This window comes from Brachyistius frenatus, unplaced genomic scaffold, assembly GCF_029030835.1.
Source record: "Brachyistius frenatus isolate BFR_SWC_R1_liver_20210118 unplaced genomic scaffold, ASM2903083v1 Contig_134, whole genome shotgun sequence".
NCBI classification, from domain to species: Eukaryota; Metazoa; Chordata; class Actinopteri; family Embiotocidae; genus Brachyistius; species Brachyistius frenatus.
The window spans coordinates 369,919-394,744 of NW_027210733.1; the positions used below are offsets into that span (position 1 = coordinate 369,919).

General features: G+C 38.4%; 3 protein-coding genes across 5 annotated transcripts in view; 1 reads left to right on the plus strand and 2 right to left on the minus strand.

The window, feature by feature from the left end:
* Positions 1 to 24,826, plus strand: part of ttyh3a (tweety family member 3a) — a 282,548-nt gene that overhangs the window by 27,838 nt on the left and 229,884 nt on the right. The window lies entirely within an intron of this gene.
* Positions 1,441 to 20,680, minus strand: tmem184a (transmembrane protein 184a). Of its 2 annotated transcripts, XM_069714713.1 has the most exons (9): positions 20,327 to 20,680; positions 19,897 to 20,112; positions 14,618 to 14,783; positions 13,617 to 13,707; positions 11,232 to 11,307; positions 7,760 to 7,851; positions 6,238 to 6,407; positions 5,953 to 6,150; positions 1,441 to 3,871 (listed from the first exon to the last, which is right to left on the minus strand). In XM_069714713.1, exons 2-9 carry the CDS (start codon positions 20,095 to 20,097, stop codon positions 3,642 to 3,644), a joined length of 1,224 nt encoding a protein of 407 aa, XP_069570814.1. In that variant the 5' UTR covers positions 20,098 to 20,112; positions 20,327 to 20,680; the 3' UTR covers positions 1,441 to 3,641. The 2 variants fall into 2 exon arrangements, with proteins under 2 accessions (XP_069570814.1, XP_069570813.1); XM_069714712.1 differs by lacking the exon at positions 20,327 to 20,680 and having other exon boundaries at positions 19,897 to 20,118.
* Positions 21,724 to 24,609, minus strand: psmg3 (proteasome (prosome, macropain) assembly chaperone 3). Its single transcript, XM_069714719.1, has 3 exons — positions 24,486 to 24,609; positions 23,256 to 23,478; positions 21,724 to 22,302 (listed from the first exon to the last, which is right to left on the minus strand). Exons 2-3 carry the CDS (start codon positions 23,466 to 23,468, stop codon positions 22,150 to 22,152), a joined length of 366 nt encoding a protein of 121 aa, XP_069570820.1. The 5' UTR covers positions 23,469 to 23,478; positions 24,486 to 24,609; the 3' UTR covers positions 21,724 to 22,149.

The following is a 24,826-nucleotide window of genomic DNA, read 5'->3' on the forward strand; positions in this document are numbered from 1 at the left end:
GTACAACCTGCTGTGATTTTTAAGCAGGGGCATTGCTGTGTTCTTACTCTCATTTTGTATTTTCACTTGGTTTCTATGTTGATACGTCCCATGTTCTTTTTCTGATACTTAGTTTTATATGCATATACAGTATATGAATATATATATATATATATATATTACATATTTTTCTATATTTATGTCTTTTACTATCCTGGGAGTGGTTTGATTATGTAATCAGTCTTTGAAGTCTAATTATATGGATGTTGACCTTTTCCTGAAAAACAGTTGTATTCACATTTACAATGAGACAACTATTCTTAAGTCTTTTCTGTGAGTATTTATAGGCCATGAATAGTTCTTCTCAGCACATCTACATTTGTCTAATACGCAATTTGGACAGATAGTGACTAGAGTTACATACAGGCTGCAGTTAATTATCTGTAAAGGTCAGGAATTAACTCTTTAAAAATAAGGAAACGACAGTCTGACTGACAGTTAATCATCAGTGAGGAGCACATTTGATATATTTTACTCCATAACTTGTAAATCTGTGAGTGCGAGATGAAGGGAAACAGATGGAAATGTAAGTAGGTGAGCAGTTGCAAAGCAATTTACTAATTTTAAATCATTTTTGGATTGTGTAGCACAAAATTTATCCCAAACATTTACTCTACCACAATAATCATTACCTTAAATGCTAAAAATTACATAACATTAAAGCCATCTAATAAAAACCTAATGTTAAGTTGTGCCTTTTAGGCTTTATCAGTTGAAGACTTAATGAAGATATTTCTTTTACAGAAAAATACATTTGCTTTATAAAGACGTTCATTCTTCAAATTGACAGTTTAAAATTAAGTTGACGGTAAAGCTTTTGTATCTGTTAAGAAACTTTAACTGAAAATAATTCCAAAGCTGTTTAAGGCTGTTCAGCCAGACCTCTTAAAGCTAAGGTCTGTTTGAAACCTACAGGCAAATGAGTACATGTTATGTGTTTACATGCTTTTTAAGTTTTTCAGTACAGAAAAAAGACAACTAAAATAATTTTCTGTAAAGCACTACAGTGCCCTCTTGTGGTAAATCTTCAAAACAAAATGTTAAACGAGGCCTGACATCATTTTAGCACTTAACGCATATGGGTAAGAAGTGCTTGTGTTTTAAAAGCACACTTAAATAATACTTACCTGGAAAATAAATTTTAAATGCTGAAGTATATGTATATCTGTACTGTGCCAAATAAAAGACAAACCTTTTTCTGGGTGAGTTAAGTACTCTGTTGTTAATCCTGCATTCAGTGTGACCCAGCAGAGGTCCATTCATGCTCTCGAAGACATGTTGCTCTTTAGCTGGCCAAACATCACAATTTACATTTTCTATGAGCCACTGTTTTGCTAAAACAAAAGAGAATCTGCAAATTTTTTTTATTTTATTTTTTTTTTTTTAAAGAGATGTTAGACAAAAAGTTCACAGTGAAAACAGGCACAAACATTACCTGCCATGGATGTTTACTGGTCTGGATATCTTTCTTTGTTACTACAGTGGAGAAAAGTGAATGAAACTTGTGATATCCAGGAGCTGTAATTATATCAGTGGTTATTTCAGATTTTTACATGAACCATAACAATGCAAACGCATGTATAGAATGAGCTTTGAGGTATTTAAGGCTATAAATATACTTTTTTTTTTTTTCTGAAAACATGTCTGATTAAATAAGCTTTTACACACAAGCTTTGCCAGTCCTACAAGCTACAGTATTTAACTTTAGCCATGCAGAAAGTCAGTTTTGATCATGTAGAATGTATAAGGATTACATTGTGGGTGAAATAATGAATGAAATACATTAAATGCTAGTTAACAGCAGTAATTTCTATGTTAAGCTTGTATGTCTGAGATAAGTGGATTTTCTTTGTTCAAGTCTCGTGACAACATGTTGAGGCTTAATGTGTGACTGTCAGCATAGTAACTTTAAAAGAGGACAGTAAAAAGGCAGCATAAACTGAGTATGTACCCTCCACAACTTGCCATCACTCTGCTCATATATTTTATATTTATTTCTTTGATTTGTGTAATTTTATTAAAAGAACACCTAAATTATTTTTTATTTTACATTCATTTATTTACATGTTTTTTTTTTTCAATGAACTACCCTCATGTAAAAATAAAATCTGTATTTGTTTCTGCTCTGATCTAAGTGTGGTAAATTATTCCTTTAAATAGGTCTGCTGTGTCCGTTTTTGTACTTTCAAATAAAGCTTTTCCCTCATTACAAATTTTAGTTACCAAGTTCAAAGTATGCAAGTTACAGAGGCAAAACATTTTTTTTTAATTTTGTAGCACTGCCGAACAAGACTAAGACACACATGTCAAAACTATTCTGAATATGTTTGTACCCCAATGTAAATTATTTTCTGCTTTCCCAGAAAGACAGCTATCATTGGCACAAGAGGGTATACAAATTCCACAAACTAGGACTTGACATACAAAAAGTGGTCTCTAATTTCTCCCATATGACAACGACAGATAACTTTTCTAGAGAAAAACAAAAAAAGGAGATGAAACTACTAAACTTTTCTTTGAAGTACAAAATGTTATTTATGTTTCTCTTCTCCCTGCACACAATTTTGGTTTGGTGTCACTATGCCTCAATTACACACAATACATATAATACAATTTTCCCAAATCATAATCCAAACAGATATATATATTTTTTTTTACATGAATAGAATATATTAAACACCGCAATATGCACTAATCAAATTTCATAATCTGTGGAATTACAATAGTAATAGTAATCGGAACATGTCAATCACAAAAAAAAAAAATCTGCCAAAAATATCTACAATTGTGCAGAAGCAGCAAAACACAAATTGTTTGCATCTGTTAGACAGCTGTCTGGTTGCCTTGGATTACATTATTAGGCATGCTGAGAAAATGAATAAGAATAATATAAGTCCCACTTTGTAGGAGAGAGGTTTATCCAATTCGTCCGTGGTTTGTTAGATACAAAGGATTGTGAGGGGCGGTCTGCAGTTTGAAGTTCCTGCTCCAAAACTAATGTGTCTTTGAACGAATCCTTCCGTTTGTCGGGAAACCATGCAGAGGAATGCTCAGCAAATACTTTAAACAAGCAGATGCGAGAAACGGTCCATGAAGTGTCATCCCCAGCCATCGCTGGCTTCCCCGCTTCCCACCTGGAGTCACATACTAATCATCTCCTCTTTGAAACTGACATGAATCAGAAGTAACACTTCAGATGGCCGGAGAGCGAGCGGCGACATAATGGCAAGAAACAGAATCAGCATTAGGGACACAGCTGAATATCTAGCGGCTTGATTTAAAGAAAGCTCCAGACTTCTTTGATACAGTGAAGGTGACATGTAATTTCCCTGCAATTATTCCTACCAAGATGGAGACAGATCAGTTCTCTGGCTACTGAGCTATCCATTTTAAAAGTATTACATTTCACCCTCCTCTCGGTGCTTAAATTACCATAAAAACCTGACAGAAATAGGCAGTCCATCTTAAATACTGGAATAATGAAAATTAAACATCTGGGTTCAATCCAGCTCCGTGCGAAATGCGATACAGCTGTTTCCCCCAGGGGGGTCAGAGATAGGGGTGGGAAGGGCACAAACACCTGGATCGTGCTGGAAAAATGCCTAGAACTCATCATCAGATGCAATCAGCATGATTTTGTCAGACTTGCGGGAGCTCTTGTTGCCAATGGCCATTTTCCCATTTGTGCTGGGCTGGGTCACCTCCTGTGTGGACTGCTGTGTGTACTGCTGATAGGCTGGAGAGAAGTTGTGGATGGCGTCCTGCACCATGTCTCCCGGGTTTATGGTTTCCTTCAGGCCACTGGAGATGCTCTGCATTGGGGGGATGTTCTCTGTGGAAGCAACATGGGAACAGAGATGGAGGAACTTTAATGGTCAGACAACAATGTATGTGACTGCAATGTTGCGGCTCTAAATCCCTGAACAATGGAATCAATGAGCATCTATACAAGGGTGGTGAATAAGAAGGATCTGTTTTAAAAAAAACAACAACAACAAAAAAAACTTCTGTTGCATACCATAATGTTTTATTTCTTGTGTCTTGCATGTCCTGGTACCATACTGGCAGCATTCAGTGGATATGTATACTAGATAAATTAATCTATCACCTATCTTTTCAAATCATTGTTAACATACAAGATGTTAAAACCACGTGTCACACGTCCATTACAAGCTCCAATAGACCAGGGTAACGTCTTCAAATTGCCCAACTGATAGATCAAAGCCAAAAGCCAATTTAATTAATAATTAAAAAGTTTAAAAAAACATTCATGAAGTATAATTTTTTTTTTTTTTACTTAATAAATGTTTAACACTCAGCTAGTCTTTGTCGTCGAGATTTTTTTTAGTCATTTATTTTGATCTAAATGTTGAGAACCTTTTCAAGGTGGTTAAATGATTGAAAATATGAATTAAGTAAATATTTCAACGCCACCACCATCTTTTACATGGAGACACAGAAGCAGTTACAAATCACTGAATAAGCATGATTTATTTCTTTCATTGGTGCTTTTTCGCTCGCTGCGGTCCATATATAAATGGACTGAACACAATTCATTCACAGTCACCGTTTCCTTTGACGATCCCTGGGCACCCAGCTGTGAGCAAGGTTGAATTTACCCCACAACTAAAAGGATGTCCAATAGAAAAAAAAATAAAAAATAGAAGAAAAAAAAAACAGCCTGCAGACAACCATAGCCTTCTGTTTCAGGGTCAGTGCCAGTGATGTCTGCATCGGCTTATGGTGGTGGCAAAGAGAAGGGCACGGTGGGGGGTTGGAGGGGGTACAGAGAAGTTATGCACGGTCTACTGAGTTTCTCCTTGCAGCCTGTGGTGCCTGCATGCCTGCCTGCCTGCCTGCTTCACAGGGCTAAAGCAGGTGAACAGTAAACCAGAGGTGGGGCAACCGCTGCAATCACACACATCAACGTATCAAATGTTACTGCCCAGAAGTTGTTAGCAAAAAAAAAGGTCTTTACAAATTGAAATATTTAATGTTCATCAACATTTTCAGTATTTCACTGCAGACTCAACATGCCCTCTTCTCTGAATATGAACCTCTGCCATCAGGAGGAAGACTCAAGGTGCCAAAGTACAATTCAAACAGCTCGAAGCTGCCGTTTGTTCCTGCCTCCATCAAGCTGTTGAACTCTAATACTAAATCCCTGTTCAATACATAAACAGGCACTTTAATTCTTACGAGTTTTTAAACCACCTTGTTGTCAATGTCAAATGTATAATCAAATCTGTCATGTTTCTGAGATGATTTTTTTTACGTGAAGAAACTGTCTGGTATCGTGTCAAAAGCTTCTTATGATGTCTTTATGCTTTTATATAAAGCACTGCGCCCGACGCAATTTCCCCTTCAGGGACAATAAAGTTTACTCGTCTTCTCTATGTTAAGCAGTAACACAGGATTTCCCACAGCAGGAAAAATGGCACCATGACATTAATGGCATTTTCCTTTGCGGTCATTTGCGTTTTACTTGCAAACAGCGCTGACGTCGAAGGAGTGATTCTCGCTCCGTGCTCATTAATGTTCCGTGGATTTGAATTTCTCTTCGTCTTCCTCTGCTTTGCTTTAATGGGAGACTTGTCTTCGAAACCTGCAACCTGACTGACATGTGCAGTTGCTCACGACAGGATTGCATTTAATCTAAGTACAAATGGAGATATACACAGATTTACAGGGATTGAATAGAAAAGCTCACTTTAAAAATCAGTGACTGGACTAAAAGTAGAGGATATTGCCATTACTGTTACTTCTAACTCTTTAAAGCCCGCGGCGGCCCTTATTCTGGAGGGGGAGAGGCGCAATTAGCCTCGGAACACTTCGACATATTTTCAAGGCGAAGGTAAGTGGTAACAACCAGTTCAAATGCTTTCCCCTGCTCTCTGTGCAAACATCACTCACCTGGCACGTCATTTTTTTTCTCCTGGTAGACAGTGCAGGTGAAGGCATATCGGAGGGCAATGGCGGCAAAGAACATTTCAATGCAGATGATGAAGTTCTGCCAGCCCGCTGCCACGGTGCCGGCGCCGACCTCTACTCCGTCAATGAAAAGCGCGTTGGGAATGATGCCGCAGCGCTCCAGGATGGCGAGGACCATTCCTACACAAGGAGCAACATTTTCACCTTCAACTTTATACTTGTATGTGCTGGTTATGACAGAAAAACAAAGAAGGAGGATGAACTTACCTTGCCAGAAAGATAAGAAGATGACAGATTTAATCGTGAGAAATTTGAGCACCGGTTCGAATGGCCTGAGCAGGTCACTTGTGGCGAAGAAGAAGAGGAAGAGAGCGTAGAGGGCCAGGCTGACTGAGAAGTTGTAGATGATCGTGATGTACAGGTATCCTCCATTCACACTGGACAGGAAAAGAGTTGGAAGAGTCCAAGAGTAAATACAACAAAAAAAAACATACATCATCTTGTGATCACCGTGACAGGAAGCTGCCACGCGGTGATACGTTTTTTGACTTATTCGAGTTTTGACTCCATTTATAAGTGACGGCTGAATAAAAAAGACAGCAGCTTAAACTTGATGAGGCTTCAGCCTTTTTGTCTTCTCCTGAGAAAAAGAAGTTAAACCTTGCTTGTACATGGCCTTCTTATTTCAAGGATGCATCTGATAAACAGGCAGATATCTAAATTTGATTGCGAGTCTGCTTTTCTACCTTTTTTACATTCAAGAGAGCCTCTCTGAGGACTCAGCTGTGACTACACTAATCACTCCCGTGCAGTATAGGAGTGCATGCTTGGCTGAAAGCATATAAGTAAACAATCTGTGAATCATAATGGTCTTGCTGCAGAAGCTTTAAGAAAGACATGGGAAAAAAAAATAGACAGTTATTTCTGCCTGGTAATTTTACTGCCTAAGTATATGGAGAAATAAGAGAAATAATTGAATCAAGTTTCTCTTTTAGCTTTTGCGGTAAGAGGGTGAAGACACAGAGCTGATTGGAAACTTCTGTATGAAGCCCTCATTGAACTCTGCGCTTCATCCAAGTAGTTTTGAAACAAGTGCTGTCACAGCTGAATCTTCAGAAAGAGACACTGAGCCGAGAGACGGAGAAGAGCACCTGAAAATAAGTCAGGCAGAATTCATGGGCTGCAGATTTTTATAGCTTTTGATTACACGCTAAAGACAATTTTATTGAATATATTGCCCTCTCCTTATCCTATCGAGACCCGTATTGGCTCATCTGAAGCACTGAAATACGCTTAAATTAAATTTGTCAGTCTGCAACTCATCCCCAGCTTTTGTGTCACTTCACACACAAAATAGAAGAAAGAAATTAAGCACTGCTTCTCTCCTTACAATAAAGTTCTTCACAAGCGTGAGATATGATAAGAATTAAGGGGCTTCACTTTTAAACACTTAGTACATATAGGGATAAGTTGAAATATAATTTCTATTGCAAAAACTTCTGAATTACTCGTTGCAATATCAACAACAAAGAGGATGTGATTATGGCTACAACAGTGGCACAACTGGGACAACGTGCAGAAAAGCACCTGCAAAGTTGGAACCCAGCACTTTTCGGAATAAAACCTTCACATCCAAACATTTTCGTTGTGCCTGCTGTGAAGAGGTGATACAATTATCTTCATTTCCAAATTGTTTCCATGTGCACGTAAACAGCAAACAAGCCTTCGGGCAACAACATGGGTGCGTGCGATACACAGAGAGTGAAAAACAAAGAGAGGTGGCGCTCACTTAAAATCTCCATCGTGATATTTGCCAAAGGCCTGCAGGATGATGGTGATGACTGCCATGATGGGTTTGACAACGCAGAACTGGAGAGTCGCCTGGAGAACACATTACAATTCAGAATGAGACGCCGAGAGACAACAAGCAAGGACACCAGGAAGGAGGAGGAAGAGGAAAAGGAAGAGGAGGATGAGGATGGGGACGTCAGAGTCTGTTCATACATCTAATTAAATGGAGAAGATTTGTAACTGCACACTGACAACAAGGTGTCTCTGTTTCCCAATCTCTCTAATGCAACCAGTGGCCATTTCTCAACTTAACAATTAGAGGTATGTATTAGTTCTATCACTCACCCAACAAATGAGGTTATTCCTATTAAGCATAGCTGTTAATGTTATCACTTAATATGATGTTTTGACACCTCGTTCTTGTCTCGAGAGCTAGCCTGTTTAATGATAACTAAATCTATCCACTAGCACGACGAAAGGTCCCTAACAAACAGGTCAAAAGACAATTCACTGCTTGATGAGCGATTATGTAATGGAGTATTTCAAGGCTCAGACTTTTGGGAGTTTTTGGTGGTTGCCCGGCAATTGCTTGGAGCCAAGAAACTGTCGAGCACTGACCCCTTACAAAAAGCAAATTCTTGTTTTTTAAAACTTTGGTTTCGGTTATTCATTTCCAGTCTTTGAGCTAAGCTAAACGTTGGTAGCCTTAGAGGTAACCAATGGATACAGTATCATAAAACTCAGCAAGAAATCGACCAAACATATTTCCTAAAATGTTGAACAGCTGCTTTTATTAAAAGACCTAAACTATCGAACTTGATACGTTTTGTAAAATATACAAGTGGTCTATCCCGTCCTTCTCTCTCTTCAAACATTTAAATTAATCAAAGGGACACTCATGTCTTAATTATGATGTGGATGGGGACGGGATGAAAACAGAGGACACGGAGCATGGGGACAATATAAGCTCGGAGGACAGGTGTCTTCTGTGTTGTGTATCGAAGCCTGAACTAACCAATCTGAAAGAGGTGGCTCTGAGCACCCATCGCTGCTGCGGCTGCACTTGAAAGCAACAGTTCAGAAGCGTTCAGCTCGATTAGGCAGATGGAGGCTTTTTTAGACTGACCGGAGTCGGTGGTGGGCTTGGCAAAATAGCTTCAATAGCCATTCATAATACAACTGATTTACTTTGAAGCTTCTCGTACTGACAGTCTCTACTTGCTCTGCGCCGGTTGTAGTGCCAGCTTGTCACACTGAAAATCCTCAAAGGAAATAATTTAGCATGATACTTCGTGACATGCTTGACATTCAAAACACAATGCACATTCATAGTGTCAGTGGATTAAAAGTCAACTGTGGTTTCTGCCTCAAATGAATTTGGAGTCAGGAGCTGCATCCATGCAATCCAGAGTCTTCACAGGCCTGGTAATAGACGATAATACTACGCTAAGCTACGTGCCAGAGTGCATTGCATGATACAAATGTAAGATAAGATGTTAAGTCTAAATGCTTGTCAGCTCTTCACTAACAACTCTATTGCAAACTGGTTCATCAAAGTGTTATCTGAATTTAGGATAACGAGCAAATCTGTCATCACATTTGACTCTTTCGATTTTTGTTTGCAACCTTTCAGCGTTTTCCCCGTCAACATTAAAAAAAATGTTTCATTGAATTTTCACAGATTGAAATGACCTGCAGATTTTCCCCTTCTATTACAATTTTTTTTTTTTTTTTTTTTTTTTTACCAAAGCAGAGTTCCCTGCAGAAATTCACCGGTGGCAACTATTTCAAAACTGATTCTTAAAAACAGCAGTGGCTCCTTGCCTAGTGTGCTATGAACAGATCTCCAAACGATCTCTTTAAACAGCTAAAAAGTTTAATCGTGTTGCCGCAGAGTCGTCTCGTTTGTGCTGCTGTCCACTCACACATTGAAGATGCAAACCTTCAATTTCGGGAAGAGTACCCTCAGACAACCTTGTTGGAAAGTGTCTGCTTACATTTTTTTTTTAATATGAATTCCCAGTGTATTTTTACAGCCATTCATCACTTGTACCTGCTTCTGAAGAGAACGAGAGCAGCTCTTCTGATTGGACATTCTTTAAATTTATAATGAAAAATTTTGACCATAGAGTCTACAGTCGGTTTTTTGGTGATTTTTTTTGCGTTCATTCTGAAAAATGCAGCCTGCTGCGGCCAAAAACAATGCTAACAGAGCGACCACAATAAACCAAAGCTGCAAACTCGCAGATACTGAAATAATCAAATATGTTTTTAAGCTCCGTAAAGCTGAGGGAAGTTGTAGTAGATTCATTATAAAACTGGAGGTCACACCCACTTGCATTTAATTGTTTATTTATTTGGATCCAAAATGGCCATCACACCACAGCAGCTGCACCACTCATTCCCAGTTCCAAGAGGGTAATACCCTGAAGTGTCCCACAATATGATAAATGACTTAAAAGTGAAATGTCAAATCACAGTTTAGGATGTATGAGCAGCTTATCCTCCAACCTTATCTTCAAGAACCACCATAACTCTTGGCTGCTTATTCCATATCAGTGATTCATTTGTTAAGCCCCCTGCTAATGACGTACTGACGCTAACCCGCAATGTGCGAAGAATTTGAATGCTTTTTACCACCCAAAAAAAAAGTTTATCAGATCGCCTATTTTATTTTATTTTTTATTTCTATTTTGAATGTAGTTTTGCCTCGCTTCTCCTTGGTTTTGACCTTTCAAAACAGCATTTAATAATTTCTGAAGTGTTAAATACACGGATTTCTGAAATTCTCTTTTTAATACAGGTCAAGGAGTTTGACCAATTTCAAAAGCAGAATATGTTCTCTGGGCCTACGATTTTTACAAGTAACAAAAAATGTTTTGAGTTTTAGACCAGCGGCTGCATTTAAAATCTACAGTGCAGACCTTTAATTGCTCTCCTGTATTCCTTTCAGGTACGCCACCAGAGAGAACTTGCAAGGTTTTCCTTTTAAAACACTTCACGTAGGATTTCTGTCAAGGCACATTGAGTGTTTATCACTGGCTTCGCATAAAAAAAAAAGATCATTTCACACTGTATTTTGTTTTAAGGACATAACTCTCAGTTTTAATATCCATCAGTGTTAGACTGGAAGCTTGTGCAGCCTCCCAAGACACTGGGAAGGGGCTCTGCGCTGACAGCTCATATCATCTCTCTGTGTTTATTATCAAGCTGCTTTCACCTGGCCTCAATTGCTTTTGTTTTCCTTTTTTTTTTTTTTTTTTACCAACGGATGTTATCCCCTGAAACACACACAGCCAATTATAACAGCTGTCATTTTTAAGCAGCCTGGAGATCTGGACAGAATGGTAATGTACAGTGCAGTATGGTTTGGGGTTTTGTTTCCAATATATTCTTACTTTCAAATGCGTGTGAGTTTATAAAAAAAATAACATCTCCAGAGCAGAGATAAGTTGACGACTGACGCTCACCTGTTTGCAGAATCTTAAAAAGCCGATGGAGTAGCTCATTCCCACGAGGCAGCACGTACCATACAGACAATTTGACCTGTGAAGACAACAGGAAGTGATGAGCTATTCAATCACCTCAAGGCTGAAGCGTCATGTATTCAACTTGTTTCTGTTGACTGATACGTGCAAAGTGTATGTATTAAATGACATGTGAAATACGAATGCAGGTACAACAAAACAGCCATATGATTAAAAAAAACCAACACATTGCTCAAAAAAGTTCATTTGTTGTTGACATATGAATATCTTTCATTTTTGGACCGTTGGTTGGACAAAAAAAAAATACATCTAAGGATGGAAACTTTAGTTTATTATTTGACATTTTATAGCTGAAACAAGATATCAATCAATCAAATAAAAAGTTATAATTTGTAAATGAAATGACAATAAAAACGATGGTTTATGTAATTTCTCATTGATTGACAAAAACATTTAAAAAAATGATATTGTTTATACAAAGCTTAAACGTTTAAAAGTCAATCATATGGACTGTAAGATGCTTGTATAATATTGTGTGCAGGACAATTCCTGAGCAAAACAACTATTGCTGTTATCTAATGTGTTAAAGAACATTATATGCAACATAAATGTTAAGTCATGTCTTTATGATTTTAAGCCGGACAAGTTTGACAACAGTAACTTCGACAACTGTCTATACAGGGAAATCATTTTACTATTATCATCATACATTCAGTCAGTGGTGTTTAGATGTTGTACAAGCCGGTGGAATAAATAAAATGTTGACATTGCTCTCTGGCTGAGCATGGCGGCAGCAGGAGACAGAGATCAGGACCAAACTCATCCTCATCCTAAACAACAGATGCAGCTACAAAACAGCTTCAGCCTGATACACATAAGGAGCTGCTCAGAACACTGCAGGTGTTCTTCATGCTCGTAACCATCAGACAACACAAACATAATGTCCCCTTTTTTCACAATATTTCATCACTTGCACCATGTCTGCATCTCTCATTTGTTCCAATGCGTCTGTTGTTTTCACTTTTTAACTATTGCAGTAGTTCAGCACTCAAATGCAGTTGCAAATAAGATGATGGACATTCAGTCAAATTACATTCAAATTGAGGAGAATACATTAGGATTTGCATGTACAGTGATAATAGTCTTTATTCTCCTTTGAATTCCCTGCAGGACTTGTCTGTATCTAAGGTGTATTTTCTGAGCACTTCACACATAATCTATTGCTTTTAATGGGAACAAGACACATTAAACTCAATCTAGTATTGATGTACAATACAATACTACATGCTGCCAATTGAAAATTACTCAGCTTGAACTTTAATAGTATAAGTTATGCTCTCATTTGATGAAACCATGAATAAATTTAAAATTAGATTTATGTGCATATCCAATTGGAATCCAATTATGTAGCAAGTCTGAGCAGCCAAACATCTGTTTCTCAAACCACATTTGTATGAGGTCTGATATCTCTGCAGACACGTGTAGGTCTGACTGTTCTGATCCGATTTCAGGTGTGTTTTTTGTTCTCTGTGACTTTAGACGTCACATTAAACTTCATGTGCACACGGCAGACACAGGAAACATTTGGAGGTGGAGGAAGCCAGTCACTGCTGGTCTGTCTGGACCACACTCCTCGCTGGACAGTGATATCAGCGGTGACAGCTGCATGCATTAAATAAAACAAAGTGGGCAAGTCTCCTCTGACTCTGACACTGTCTCGTTACGTTTGCAAAGCCCACGCCACGGCTCCACACTGCCAAGTGATAAATAAGCAAACACATTTAGTACCCTTCATTTTGGTTTGTTTACATCAACTACAATGTTATTAGCAACCAATTTGGATTAGACTGAAAATGATGATTGCCACCTGGACACACAGATCAGTTCTGATCACTTGCAATATATAATTAACAGTCTACCAGAAAGTTTGGATTCTGATATGCAAAAGAAAATCTGATTCTGACTGACAGTCTAAACAAGTAAACCATCATTTGTCAGGGCTCAACATTAGTGTCTGTACTGTCTTAAGAAGCCGGCAAAGAGCTGCTGGCCCGTGGCTGAGTCAGCCATTATACACAGCCTGGTCAAAAGCTCAGAGATAAAGAAGAACTGCCGCCTACGAGTAGCTGAGTTGTTTATCGACAGCACTCTCACTGTGGTGTTCAAACTAAATGCTAATTCAGGGCCAGGAGCTGCACCTTTATGATCATAAACATAAAACCAAACCACACCATACTCAGCCCCACACAGGGTAATTTATTCATCACCTCTGAGTCAACAAGCTGTTTACAATGAAAATCTTTCAATCTAACATGTACTGTATATGTATAATGTAGTTGTATGTATAATTGGACTGAGACAACTCACTCAATGGGCTTCCCTCGAATCTCGGACATGATTGCACTCTCTCCTCCCAGATACTCAAAGGACAGGCTCAGGAAATTGTAAATGACAAACGCTGTAACACAAAAGAGAAGAGTTACTTCTTATTTTTTTTACCCAACATGTTTTATTGCATGATTTCAACTGTAGAATAATTTCTCTTCACCTTCAAGTATAACTTCACGGAGAAGGTCAAATAATGTGAGAGGAATAACTTTTACATGATAAAAAAATAATTAGTCCTACATTTTGGAACAATAAACGTTTCAGTCCTTACATTAAGAAGCTTCCAAGGGTTCTGTGTCTTGGAAATCCCTTCCTAATCCTTTGTTGCTATTTAAAGAGGGATTAAATGAAGCTAATGCAGATGGTGTCCAGTCAAGAGAAGGTTCATTATGTTTTAGCCGTGGCCGCTGGTGGTATTCCAGTCTGCCTGCTTTCTGATGCACTGCTCTATCAATCAGCCACAAAATTGGCCTGCAAGCTGGAAAGTAATCTCCTGAATAATGTATTTCTGTTTTTCCCCCCATTCTCAAATTACTTGTAATCCATTTTGCATATGATTCACCTTTGCCATTGGTTAAGTCCTTTGGTCTTAGAACTCCAATACATAATTATAGTTCACACTGCACAATGGCAATTAAACTTTAATTTAGAGAGCAAGGTTTACATCATATCTGAATAGTGAATAATTTACAAATATATTTTTCTTTAAATAAATTACTCCATCTAAAAGCAAACTCTGGTTTTGTTTTCACAAACACTATAAACCAGTGCACAAAAATGGTTGCTAAATGCGAAAAAGTACTCCTCCTAGAAATGTAAGCCTTCCTACATGACAACAATGACAGGTGTGAAAAACTAGTTCGGTCACTTCCTTGTCTTTCTGTTGTTGGTAGCCATCTAAAGTATGATGGCATGGAAACAAGCACAGCTGTCCAGAAAAGACACAATGAGGTAGACTGTTTGAGGCTTGCGATACTTACCTTCGTAGCAGTCTCGAACAGAATCAAAGTAGACGTAGTACTGGTCGTTGCTGATGAAAAGGAGACTGAGCCAGGAATCAAAGGCGTAGATTGGCACAATAAACAGGATGCGGATGATGTAGCGCTGCTCATTGGGGACAGTGTAGGATTTAAGGTGAGTATAGATCTACAAAGAAAACACAGACAAAGCATGTGAAAAACTTAACTTGATTGCTGATAATGATATGAGATTGAAATGATGTACTGTAGCCTGCATGTGAAAATTCATTCACATGTTACATGGCAGGGCCCATGGAAAAAAAAAATAGACTGGCTTCTGTAACAAAACAATGGCTGTCAGAGGTAATATAACATGAATAAAGCTGCAACATAATGATTATTCTCATTATTAATTAGCATGCAGAGTATTTTCTCAATGTATTATTTTACATGTCTATAATATGTATATAAAAATGTTTAAAGTGCAATTTCAACTTCCCAGCACCCAAGATGACATCTTCAAATTGTTTTCTTCCCAAACCAACAGTCTAAAACCAAATATATTTAATTTAAATTGGTAGAAAACAGCTATAACATAGCAATCCTCAATGCTGTATTTGGCATTTTAGTTCATCGCTTTTCAAATCTCCTCAAGATCAATAAATCAAACAGTTACAATTCTAAACTTGACAGTTTTCATCTTTATAGGGTTGCAGGTAAGTAATATTGTTTCAAGCGGGAAAAACCAATACGTTGCATAAATCTGGCTTAACAGATAGTTAGATCTGCATCTAAGTTACAGTTCAGAGCAAAAATGTTCTTGTCCATATTGAATAAATCATTTAAACAGTCACAGTGTATGCTGAAAAAAAGTTTGTGAGCTTCAGGTCTAATGACATCAACATAAACCTATTGGAGTCAGCAAACCTGAAGCCCAGTCTATGAAACAACACTGGAGCTGTGGTTTGCAGCTACTTTGACTCATAGACTCATGAGGACATTCATTTTGATGAAGAGATGCATTTGTATAAAGCTGGTAAGGTTTACAAAGTCATGTAAAAGACTTTATATACTGATCAGTCCACAGTTCGACAGGTTGTCCATAATTGGAGATGATTTAGTCACTACTAAACCTCACTAGGCTACTCCCCCTAAATGTGGGCGCTCAGCTTCAAGAGCACAACCGAGTTATACATGATAAATGTAGGTCATTTAATAGGTTAAACACATCGTGTAAATCTATACATGTGCTAATATAAAGATTTGATGACATTTTATGACCAATAATTGCAGAAAACCAGATAATTCTAAAGGGTTCACATATTTGTTCTTGCCACTGTATACTGACAATGAACATAATACAACTTGCTGTTAAGAACCAATAATTTATCAGACATCCTTGGTGAAGGAATGAACAAATACCAGTAATGACCAAGTTAGTTGGTTAGTGATATAAGCCAACCGAGCGTGAACACTGTAAAATATCCACCTGCAGAGGGAGTTTTTTGTTGATCTGGATGGTATTATTTATGGCCCCATTTTATCTTGCACTGACCGTTCTATCTGCCACTATGAAATGCAGCCGCGAGGTTGTCAAGAATAAAGAGCGATTACCCAACTCCCATTTTAATGACCTCCCAGAACATTCCTGCTTCACACGTACACCTTGTGTTGTATAGGAGCAGACAAACAACATCAGAAAATAAACTTTGTGTCACTGAGCTGATAAAGGTCTTAACCTTTTGTTTTAGCACACGCACGCACGCACGCACGCACACACAAACACACACAACTCTCCAGCATAGTCCCATATGACCGCCATAAATGGAATTTAGTGCAGCTCACACGGCACCCATCAGGCGATGCAGTTATCGTTCTGCCGAGTGACCTTTAGTCTTTAGACAAGTCTAGATACGGCTAAACTGACACCCACTTGAATAGTTTTTACACCAATACGTCGCATTCAAATGCTCAATAACATTTATGAAGTCCTACAGAAAGATAGACACATTAATGACGCAGAGAAAATGACTTTTCCATTCCAACCACAAGCAAATAAAGCAAAGTGTGATCTGTATGTTAGTGATGTGATTCACTGGATGCAGAATGGTGGTATAAACCTGCCATTGGACGACTATTTCTGGTGACACTCTCCTCCTTTTTCACTATCTGTGTGTTACCGTTTCAAACTCCCCCCTGCAGTGGGAAACAACTACCTCAGAGTTAGCATCCTATTGAAAATGACAAGTTTTGTGTTCTATTTATGCTTTTCTAATTATAATTATCACATTTCCAGTGAAGCATACATTGTAAGTTCTCTAAAGCTGGTGTGGACAAAAATCTCTTATTGTGCCTCCATTACATATTTTTGTCACAAGTGTCAGAAGACTTTAATCACCATAATTGAGGGGTCACTGCAAAAAACACGTGTTTATATATATACACTTTATATGAAGCCACGGATAATGGCTAATATATTGATATTGGCTTTTGTACTAAGCCTCAAAAATCCAGTAACACTTCAACCCTGATGCTATTTTGCAAAGCACCGCTGTTGCATCCTGCACTTAGCGCCACCCAAGATAATTGTGATTGGTTTAAAAAAAAACAAAAAAAACACACAAACAAGCCAGAGTCTTCAACATGTGAGGAAAGTTCATTTAGTTGTTCCTTTCAAGGCTCTCAGGTGATATTGTGCCACCACATGACTGCCGTATCAAATGGCACCAAAGGGGAACAAATCAACAACACACCTCTTGGGACATATTGCACAGAAACATTTTAATAGTTTGTTCCTGGAAATTTAATCCGTCATTGAGTAAATAAATTCTTCTATACTCTAAGGAGCTCTTCAACTAAATGATTAGCGGATCAAATTGAGAAATCTGTTAAATTATCTAGTTATTGTCCCTCTGAAGATGAATGCTGTCGTACATAAAGAGCTGTTCAAATATAAACCCTGTTAAAGACCAAAGCATATTAGGGAATGTCATTGTGGGTCCAGAGATCCAGACTGGGTCCAGTTTTTCAAATGTGAGAATTTGGTCTCTGTTACTGAGAATGTGACGACATTGATGTGGTCTTTCGGAAGAGATTTTAGAAACCGATCGAATCCAATTAACTGAGACAATTGTTAGATGCAGCCTTAATTTCAACTTCAGCAGAGACAAGTACTCAGCTAAGTAGTCAAGGACTTTCCCTACATTGCATACATTCTTGCAACCAATGACGAGGAAAGCTGTTCCTGTATTGACTGCACTGGTATTTATGATAATTCCCTTCCTGTATATGAATCAGTGTCTGTAAAGGCATTTTGGTCTGTTGTGAGAAAGAAGTGAAATATATGATAATTTACAACTTTTGAAGGCTCCGACTCCTTTCTTTTAGTCATTATGAACACATACAGTTGTTATGATAGTTCCTTGATGTTTTTGCACTATTTTTATGTGAAACACACCATCGAGTCTCAATGTTCTGTGAGACATTTGGGAAACTTCCCTTTTGGAGGAGTGGACAAAACATGTTTTAACTGCTCACCATCCAGAGTCTCTACTCAACACATGCGAGGTGATTATGCCCGGTAGTGGCTGCACATCACTCTGAAGAGGGGTGTGTGATGCATTCAGCCAGATCTACATGCAAAGTGAAGTAGATTGTAGACTGATGGTCTTAATTTGCTTGAAAAGACAGAAAAAAATCTATGACCGTCCTGAATGCAGAACACTGACCTGACAGCTGTCCATTGTTCTACTCTGAATAATGATTTCAAGCTCAAGTACTGCAATTTTTGCCCTGACAGGAGGAATCACAAACTTGAAAACATAACAAAAAAACCTGAAACCGAAGTGAATCTACATACTGTCACAAAAGGAGAGTGCCATGTGACAAATGTAATACAGTCATATATAAGGAGATAAGTCCGGTCTGCTGATCTTAATACCCAATGTTTCATGTCGCAAAGGTTCCAATAAGCCCACCATGAAAGATGAGCCACAGTCCACTGCCTCCTAGTCCGAAGAGAATTGGCAACATTACAGCAAAGAGGATCTGAGGTCATTGTCTATCTGTGTTTAGTATTCAGAATGTGACTTTAAGAGTCTATAGCAATCCTCTGGAGCCGAGTCGGATGCAACACCACCAGCATTGTAACGCTATAGTCCTGCAGACCGTTTTATTCCCCCTGTGTGACAAAAAAGATGCCTGTTGCAAACCTGCTGCGCCCTCCCTGCGGAACACTTGCTATTTATTTGTTCAATTAAAACGTCTTGCTGGCGAGTGTTTGGCCAAACACGTAGTATATTAAAAAGATAGAAACCAATTTGCAGGATATTGAGTCACAAATCCCTAAACAGGGATTGCTTTTGGATCACTGGATGCAACACGTTGATGATCTGTGATGCTGTGAGAAAGCTTCCGAAGCAACAAACAACTCTTGCATTAATTACACCAGATAAGGTAATTACAAATGCTTGTAGATATGACACAGGGGTATAAACTCCAGCTCAAGGATAGTGGAAAGATGCATATTCAGTATAAAATCAAAAACTAAATCTGGGGGCCTCTTACACAAAACCCGCAGTGAAGAGGAAAACAACACCCTCATCCTTTATAACACTGTAAATGTTATCTCAATATCAATTGATTTCCCTGCTGATAATACACGGCACCCTCCTGCATTCTCTGCAAATGATAAACCCATAATGATAAGCTATCATCTTTGCACAGTGGGTAACTCACCCACACAGGAGGAAACACTCATCTACAACAGCGGTGAAATAGATTCAGGGTGAAGGCGGTATGTATTGAGCTATTTGTTCCTCCTGGCCTTCTTCTTCTAACAGAGAGGGCTCGCTGTGCGTTCACTGTCCTGTAATCAGCTCGAGGACTTTAGTCAATTTTAATCTCGGTCGCCAACGACAATTCAGTAAGCAAAATATTCCCGCAATGCAGCGGGGGAGAGCAAGCAAGATAAGGACAGTTACACCTGCCTGGAAACAAAGTTATACTCTTAAACTAGACAAGAAAGTCTTGGAAAATAAGCACAGCGAGTTGAGACACTGAATTGACTGCACCCAGATGTAAGTTAATACATCTTTATGGATATAAGGATGTGTTTCTGCCCTCTGGCAAGGGAGGTGCACAACGTCAGTCTCTAACCATGTCTTACATCACGGAGACACCAGAGCTTTGAGACTGTGTGACTCACTGGTGCAATGCGATGCAGTGATTTTTTTGTTCTCGAGGCATCTGTATTCAAAATTATTCATAAAAGCTTTTTAGTGAAAATGACACAAACTCACCTGGTGGCATGTTATGAGCAGCGCAGACCAGACAAATATCCCCGAGACGGCCTGGGCACCCGTCGTGTTTAAAAACATCTGATGTACTATGATTGACCTGTTGCTTGTCCGAATAATGGTCATGTTGGAGATGTCTGACTTGTCCGGGAGAATTGGTGCAGCCAGGTGAACAATAGAACTATTTTCGGCTGATAAATCCATGTCTTTGACAGAAATGTTCATCTGAAACAGACAGAAAACACAGAAAGTTAGTGTAAAGCACACAGGAGCACCAAATAAAATACAGTATTTACTGACGTAAAACGTACACAAGAACTTATTTAGAAACTTTTTTTTGTTTTTTTTAGTCAAAGGAAAAGACACAAGCTGTCCTGCATGTGTTGTTCAGGTGATCGTAATGATCTGCACCTTCTTTACTGTCAACAAACAGCTCACCTTGGCCCCGGGGAGGGTGGGGGCAGCTTTATCCCGTTTGGATGTCCACAAACAGCCCAAGGGTTGTTACAAGCCAGAGTTACGGGCTCAACATCGACGGTAAATTCGCCTTTCAGAAAAGCCAAACGAGCGCATTCACTGCCATTTATCAACGGCCCGTCGACTTCTTCAGCAACAGGCTAGACTTCCTCGTTTGAGACAGGTGCCTCACCGAGGTCGAAGTCCGCAAAGTCGGCGAGAAAAAAAAACAAACCCACTCGGAACAAAACCTGGTACAATATACGATCAAAACACGGCGGCAGTGTCCCGTTTACTCCAAGAAAGAAAAAAAAAGTCAAACTTTGAGCGAAAACAGTGACGGCTAAAATGTCTTCTTGAACGACGGTTTAAGAGGAGCGGTAGAGATAAACAGGTTGGACACAGGTAGAGGAGTCACGTGGCTGCGGTTCCTCGTGTGTCGTCATCACGTTGCCTCCTCAGGTTATCATGTTCCCAGCACTGGATATATTGCTTCACTTCCTTTCTAAAAAATGTGTATATTTGAGGCTATATTTACCTAAAACTATTTACAGTTATTACTACAAACTCAGCAAATAAGTTCAATAAATAAGAACAGTGTCAGATTATAAATTGTATGTGCGCATTATAGCCTACTCTATATTTATTAAGGCTGAATTGATTGTCAAAAAAAGTAATCTATTATCTACCTAGTACTAATTTACAATTTTGTTAATGTGAATATTTGTTGGCTGTCTTTCTCTGATATTAAACTGAATATTTGGGGAGGTTTCACTGTTGGTCCTGGACAAGCCATCACAAGGCATCACGGAAATAATTGTATTCGTAGGTAGTAAAGGTTTGTTACACACTGGTATATGCCGCAGTAGCTACGTGTTATGAGAACAAATATGAAACAAAATCTGCTTCACAACAGTAAAGTTTTTCAGTAATAAAAACCCATGTGAATCCTATAAGCTATAAATGTACTGTATTTGACAAACTCACAAAGTTCTAAAGATGAGACCATATGAGGTGATATTCTGCAAATCTTAAAAAAGTGAATATAGAGACTACTGTTGACCTTTAATGTTTTCTGACAAGGTGCTAAAAGAACTGTGATTAAAAACTGCTACCACACCGTACATTACTCTGAACTGTGATGAAAGGCCCTAAATGACTGCTCAACTCTATTGTAACTTGTGTAACAGAGTTTTGATAAATAAAGCAAAACCCTTAGCAAGTTTGACAGTAGAGAGCCCATTTTTTTTTAGTTTGATGGAAATATTTGTGATAAAGTTTATCCAGGGCTAAACCAAGACTACCCTTCACTGGGGACGAAATGTTTCAGCTGCATTTGTGAAAGGAAAGAAAACACATTTCACAAATGACCTGTTCATGATGGAGTTTAATATTTTTATTTCTAAATTCTTCACATGAAACAAGTGTGAATGTGTTTAATTCATATTTAGGTACAAAAACATTGAACATTATAAAATAATAAAAACAAAACAAAGTAAGGTCAATACATATTTCATAAAATGATGAAACAAGAAATCATTCTGCAAACTACAAGTTTTGAGCACAATGACTTGCTGAAAATCCTCCTTTACAAACAAAAGACACTGTAGTCTGTCAGAGGAAATTATTTTAGATTCTTGGAGCAGAAGCCCATTTCGTTTTCTTTTCTATACCAGATTAGTTTCAGGGAAAACTTTCAGTTTGAAAAGATGGGAGTGGAAAAAGTGTGACATGGAGGGCATCCAGAGGACTTTTATTTTACTTATAGTCTTTAGGCTTCATGGCCATTTGTCTGGCTTCCTACCAGACTTTACAGCTTTTGATGATCTCTTTAAATTTTTTTATTGCGTCTATGGAAGAATCCTTCAGTGCCAGTCCCAGTAACACAGGCCTGTTGCCAGCTTCTTGTGACACGAACATTGCCAGGTTTTTGGCACAGACGTGTGTCAGTGGCTGGAAATGGAAACACAAAAAAGGTATTAGATTATCACATACAAAAATGCTGCATGTAACATGTAAACATTAGAAGACAATTAATGAATAAACAATCATTTTGCGATAGCTGGGCTGTGAAGCCTTACTGCACATCAATAATCTTATTTTATGTTAACAAACAGAAGTGCTTTTGCAAAAAGCTGAGGGCAAATGATTTTAATCATGTTTTTAAACACTGTAGGTTTTTACAAGAATCATGTCACTTTACAATTGTTGCCAGAGAAAAATACTTTTTCAATCAAATTATGTGCCGTTGCCAGCCATACGAAGTAAATAATGTGATCTGCTTTTTCAAAGCAGCATTATTGGTTCATTCCACACACATGACAAAGCTAATTTGTTTTTTTTTAAAGTTCTCCTAAAGTGTAAGCAACATTTGCACATCTCTCAATTTGACCTGATTCAATTTGAATTAAACCACTGATGTGGTTGTGGAATGTTTTCTGGCTGCAGTGTAATCCTGTGAACTAGAAAATGACAGAGATATAGACGATGTGTGATGATGCCTCTTTACTGCCACCCTCCCTTCTTCTAATAAAACAATATTCACTTTACGAGTCTTTTTAAACAACAGACAAAAAAGGCTCGTCAACTTTGTAAGCAAACTTTGTAATAGTCCATTTCACTATTGATTATACATCCCCTGCAATGTAAGCCTGTTAGAAAATGAAATGCCCATGCAGAGAGGAAATAGTTTTCTCTGTGTAAACTTTAACAGACCACTGAACTCCAAGCCTGCACACAACTTATTTCTCCACAATTCGCCAGAGCAGTTCAGAAGCAATCTCATTTGCCCTTTAACGGCATGAAATGAGTTTTCCCCTGCGCTGCAACAAGTATGTCTGACATCATGTGAACAAGTCTATATCACACTGATACAATATTTATCTGAGCAATTTCATTCACCGTACCTCATCTTTGCCCAGCAGTACTTTAGTGGAGAAGGCTGGGGTGCTGATATCATTAGATCTGGAGTCAGGTGAGACAGACACCAATGTCCCGATTTTGCCGTACTGACTGAGAACTATGAATATGTAATTACTGAACTCTGTACAGACGACTTCTGTTGAAATTCCATTGACTTCTTTCTGCACTTGTTTCGATTTGATGATGGACTCAGACATTTTGGTGTTCCTAGAAAGAGAAAAAAAACAACAACACAGAAAATGTTGCATCATTGGAAAGAGATGATAGGAGATATTAGTTGACTTGTGATTGCAGGTGTTTCCCTCGGTTTCTGGAGGGCTTAGGTGGGACTCGTCGTGGGCAGTTATTTAGTGAAAACTCTTGTATTTTCACATAATTTGGGACTATTATCATTACAGTATGTATTTAAACATGCACTGACTGCTGGGAATATAATAATCACCAAACACTGGAAAAACAAAGCTTATAATTCAGCTATAGTGCTTTAGGTGCTGTAAAAAAACAACAACACTTGGGTTATAAGTGTTATTATAGTTGGGCAAACCATGGTTGAAATAATGGCAACATAAAAAAGGCATTTCTTCAGGTAGTAGTGACATTAATATTGTGTAGAAAGTGATTGGTTCATCTATTGTTTCAGTTATTTGGTAGGCTACTGATTCTCATGCTTCATTTCTACATGTAGAAACTCTCTTTTCTTATCAACATTTAAAAAAAAAACCATAAAATCTGCTCTGATAAGGCTTTCTTCATTCCAGGTTGTCAGATATGAAGACCTGCTGCTTTTGTGAGTCTGCTTGTATTATAACCTGAATATCTTTACGTTTAGGACTGTTGTTTGGGACAAAACAATACAACTGACGTCACGGATCAAATTACAAGCTATAAATGGGAACGTCAGACTCTGTGAAGCACACTTGTTAGCGGCTAAGGAGTGAACACAAACGCTAGACGTACTCGAGAACTGCGACCTCACTAAAAGTCCACATGCCACCACCTGCAGAGAGATTTTAAGATCGATTGCATGTGTAATTTTTATTTTATTTATTTTTTTAGCAGGGTTGTGAAAGAGAAGCTCTGCAGAACTGATGCTGCGTGCTCACAGGCTAACGTTAGCGACAGAGCTACTGCGAGGTCCGGCTGTAAACTCAAGTTCAAATAACAATAAACTCCTCTTTTCGGGTCGGTGTAAAAAAAAAAAAAAAAGTCCTCACCCTGTGTCTTCCTCTATCCAAGGTTTAAATTCTACTCTGTAAGGAATTCCCTGCACTTCCAGCAACTTCAGCAGTGCTCTGTCACTCGGCCACCGCCAGGAAAACAAACCGAAACGGACGTGCCTCGCTTTTGCGTGATGACGTCAGATGGACGTCTTCCCAATTTCCTGCCCAGTTTCTGGCGTCTGTGTTTGATACGAGACGTTTTGGACTTTTATTTTTTCGTGTCGACCTGTTTGAAAAAGACACTTGATACTAATTCAGATCATTTTGTTAAAGCTCCCATGAAGGTTCTTTGTGGTTCTGACTGTTTGTTGTTGTCAGTAGATATTTCCATATGT

What these genes read in the sequence shown, in the direction of transcription:
- psmg3 (XM_069714719.1), bottom strand. Translation starts at nt 23,468, where the DNA reads ATGTCTGAGTCCATCATCAAATCGAAACAAGTGCAGAAAGAAGTCAAT. An exon ending in TACTGCTGGGCAAAGATGAG is followed by an intron (nt 22,303 to 23,255) that starts GTACGGTGAATG and finishes TTCCATTTCCAG; the next exon opens with CCACTGACACACGTCTGTGC.
- tmem184a (XM_069714712.1), bottom strand. Translation starts at nt 20,118, where the DNA reads ATGAACATTTCTGTCAAAGACATGGATTTATCAGCCGAAAATAGTTCT. An exon ending in TATCACGATGGAGATTTTAA is followed by an intron (nt 6,408 to 7,759) that starts GTGAGCGCCACC and finishes TTTCCTGTCCAG; the next exon opens with TGTGAATGGAGGATACCTGT. An exon ending in CTTCTTATCTTTCTGGCAAG is followed by an intron (nt 6,151 to 6,237) that starts GTAAGTTCATCC and finishes CTCCTTGTGTAG; the next exon opens with GAATGGTCCTCGCCATCCTG.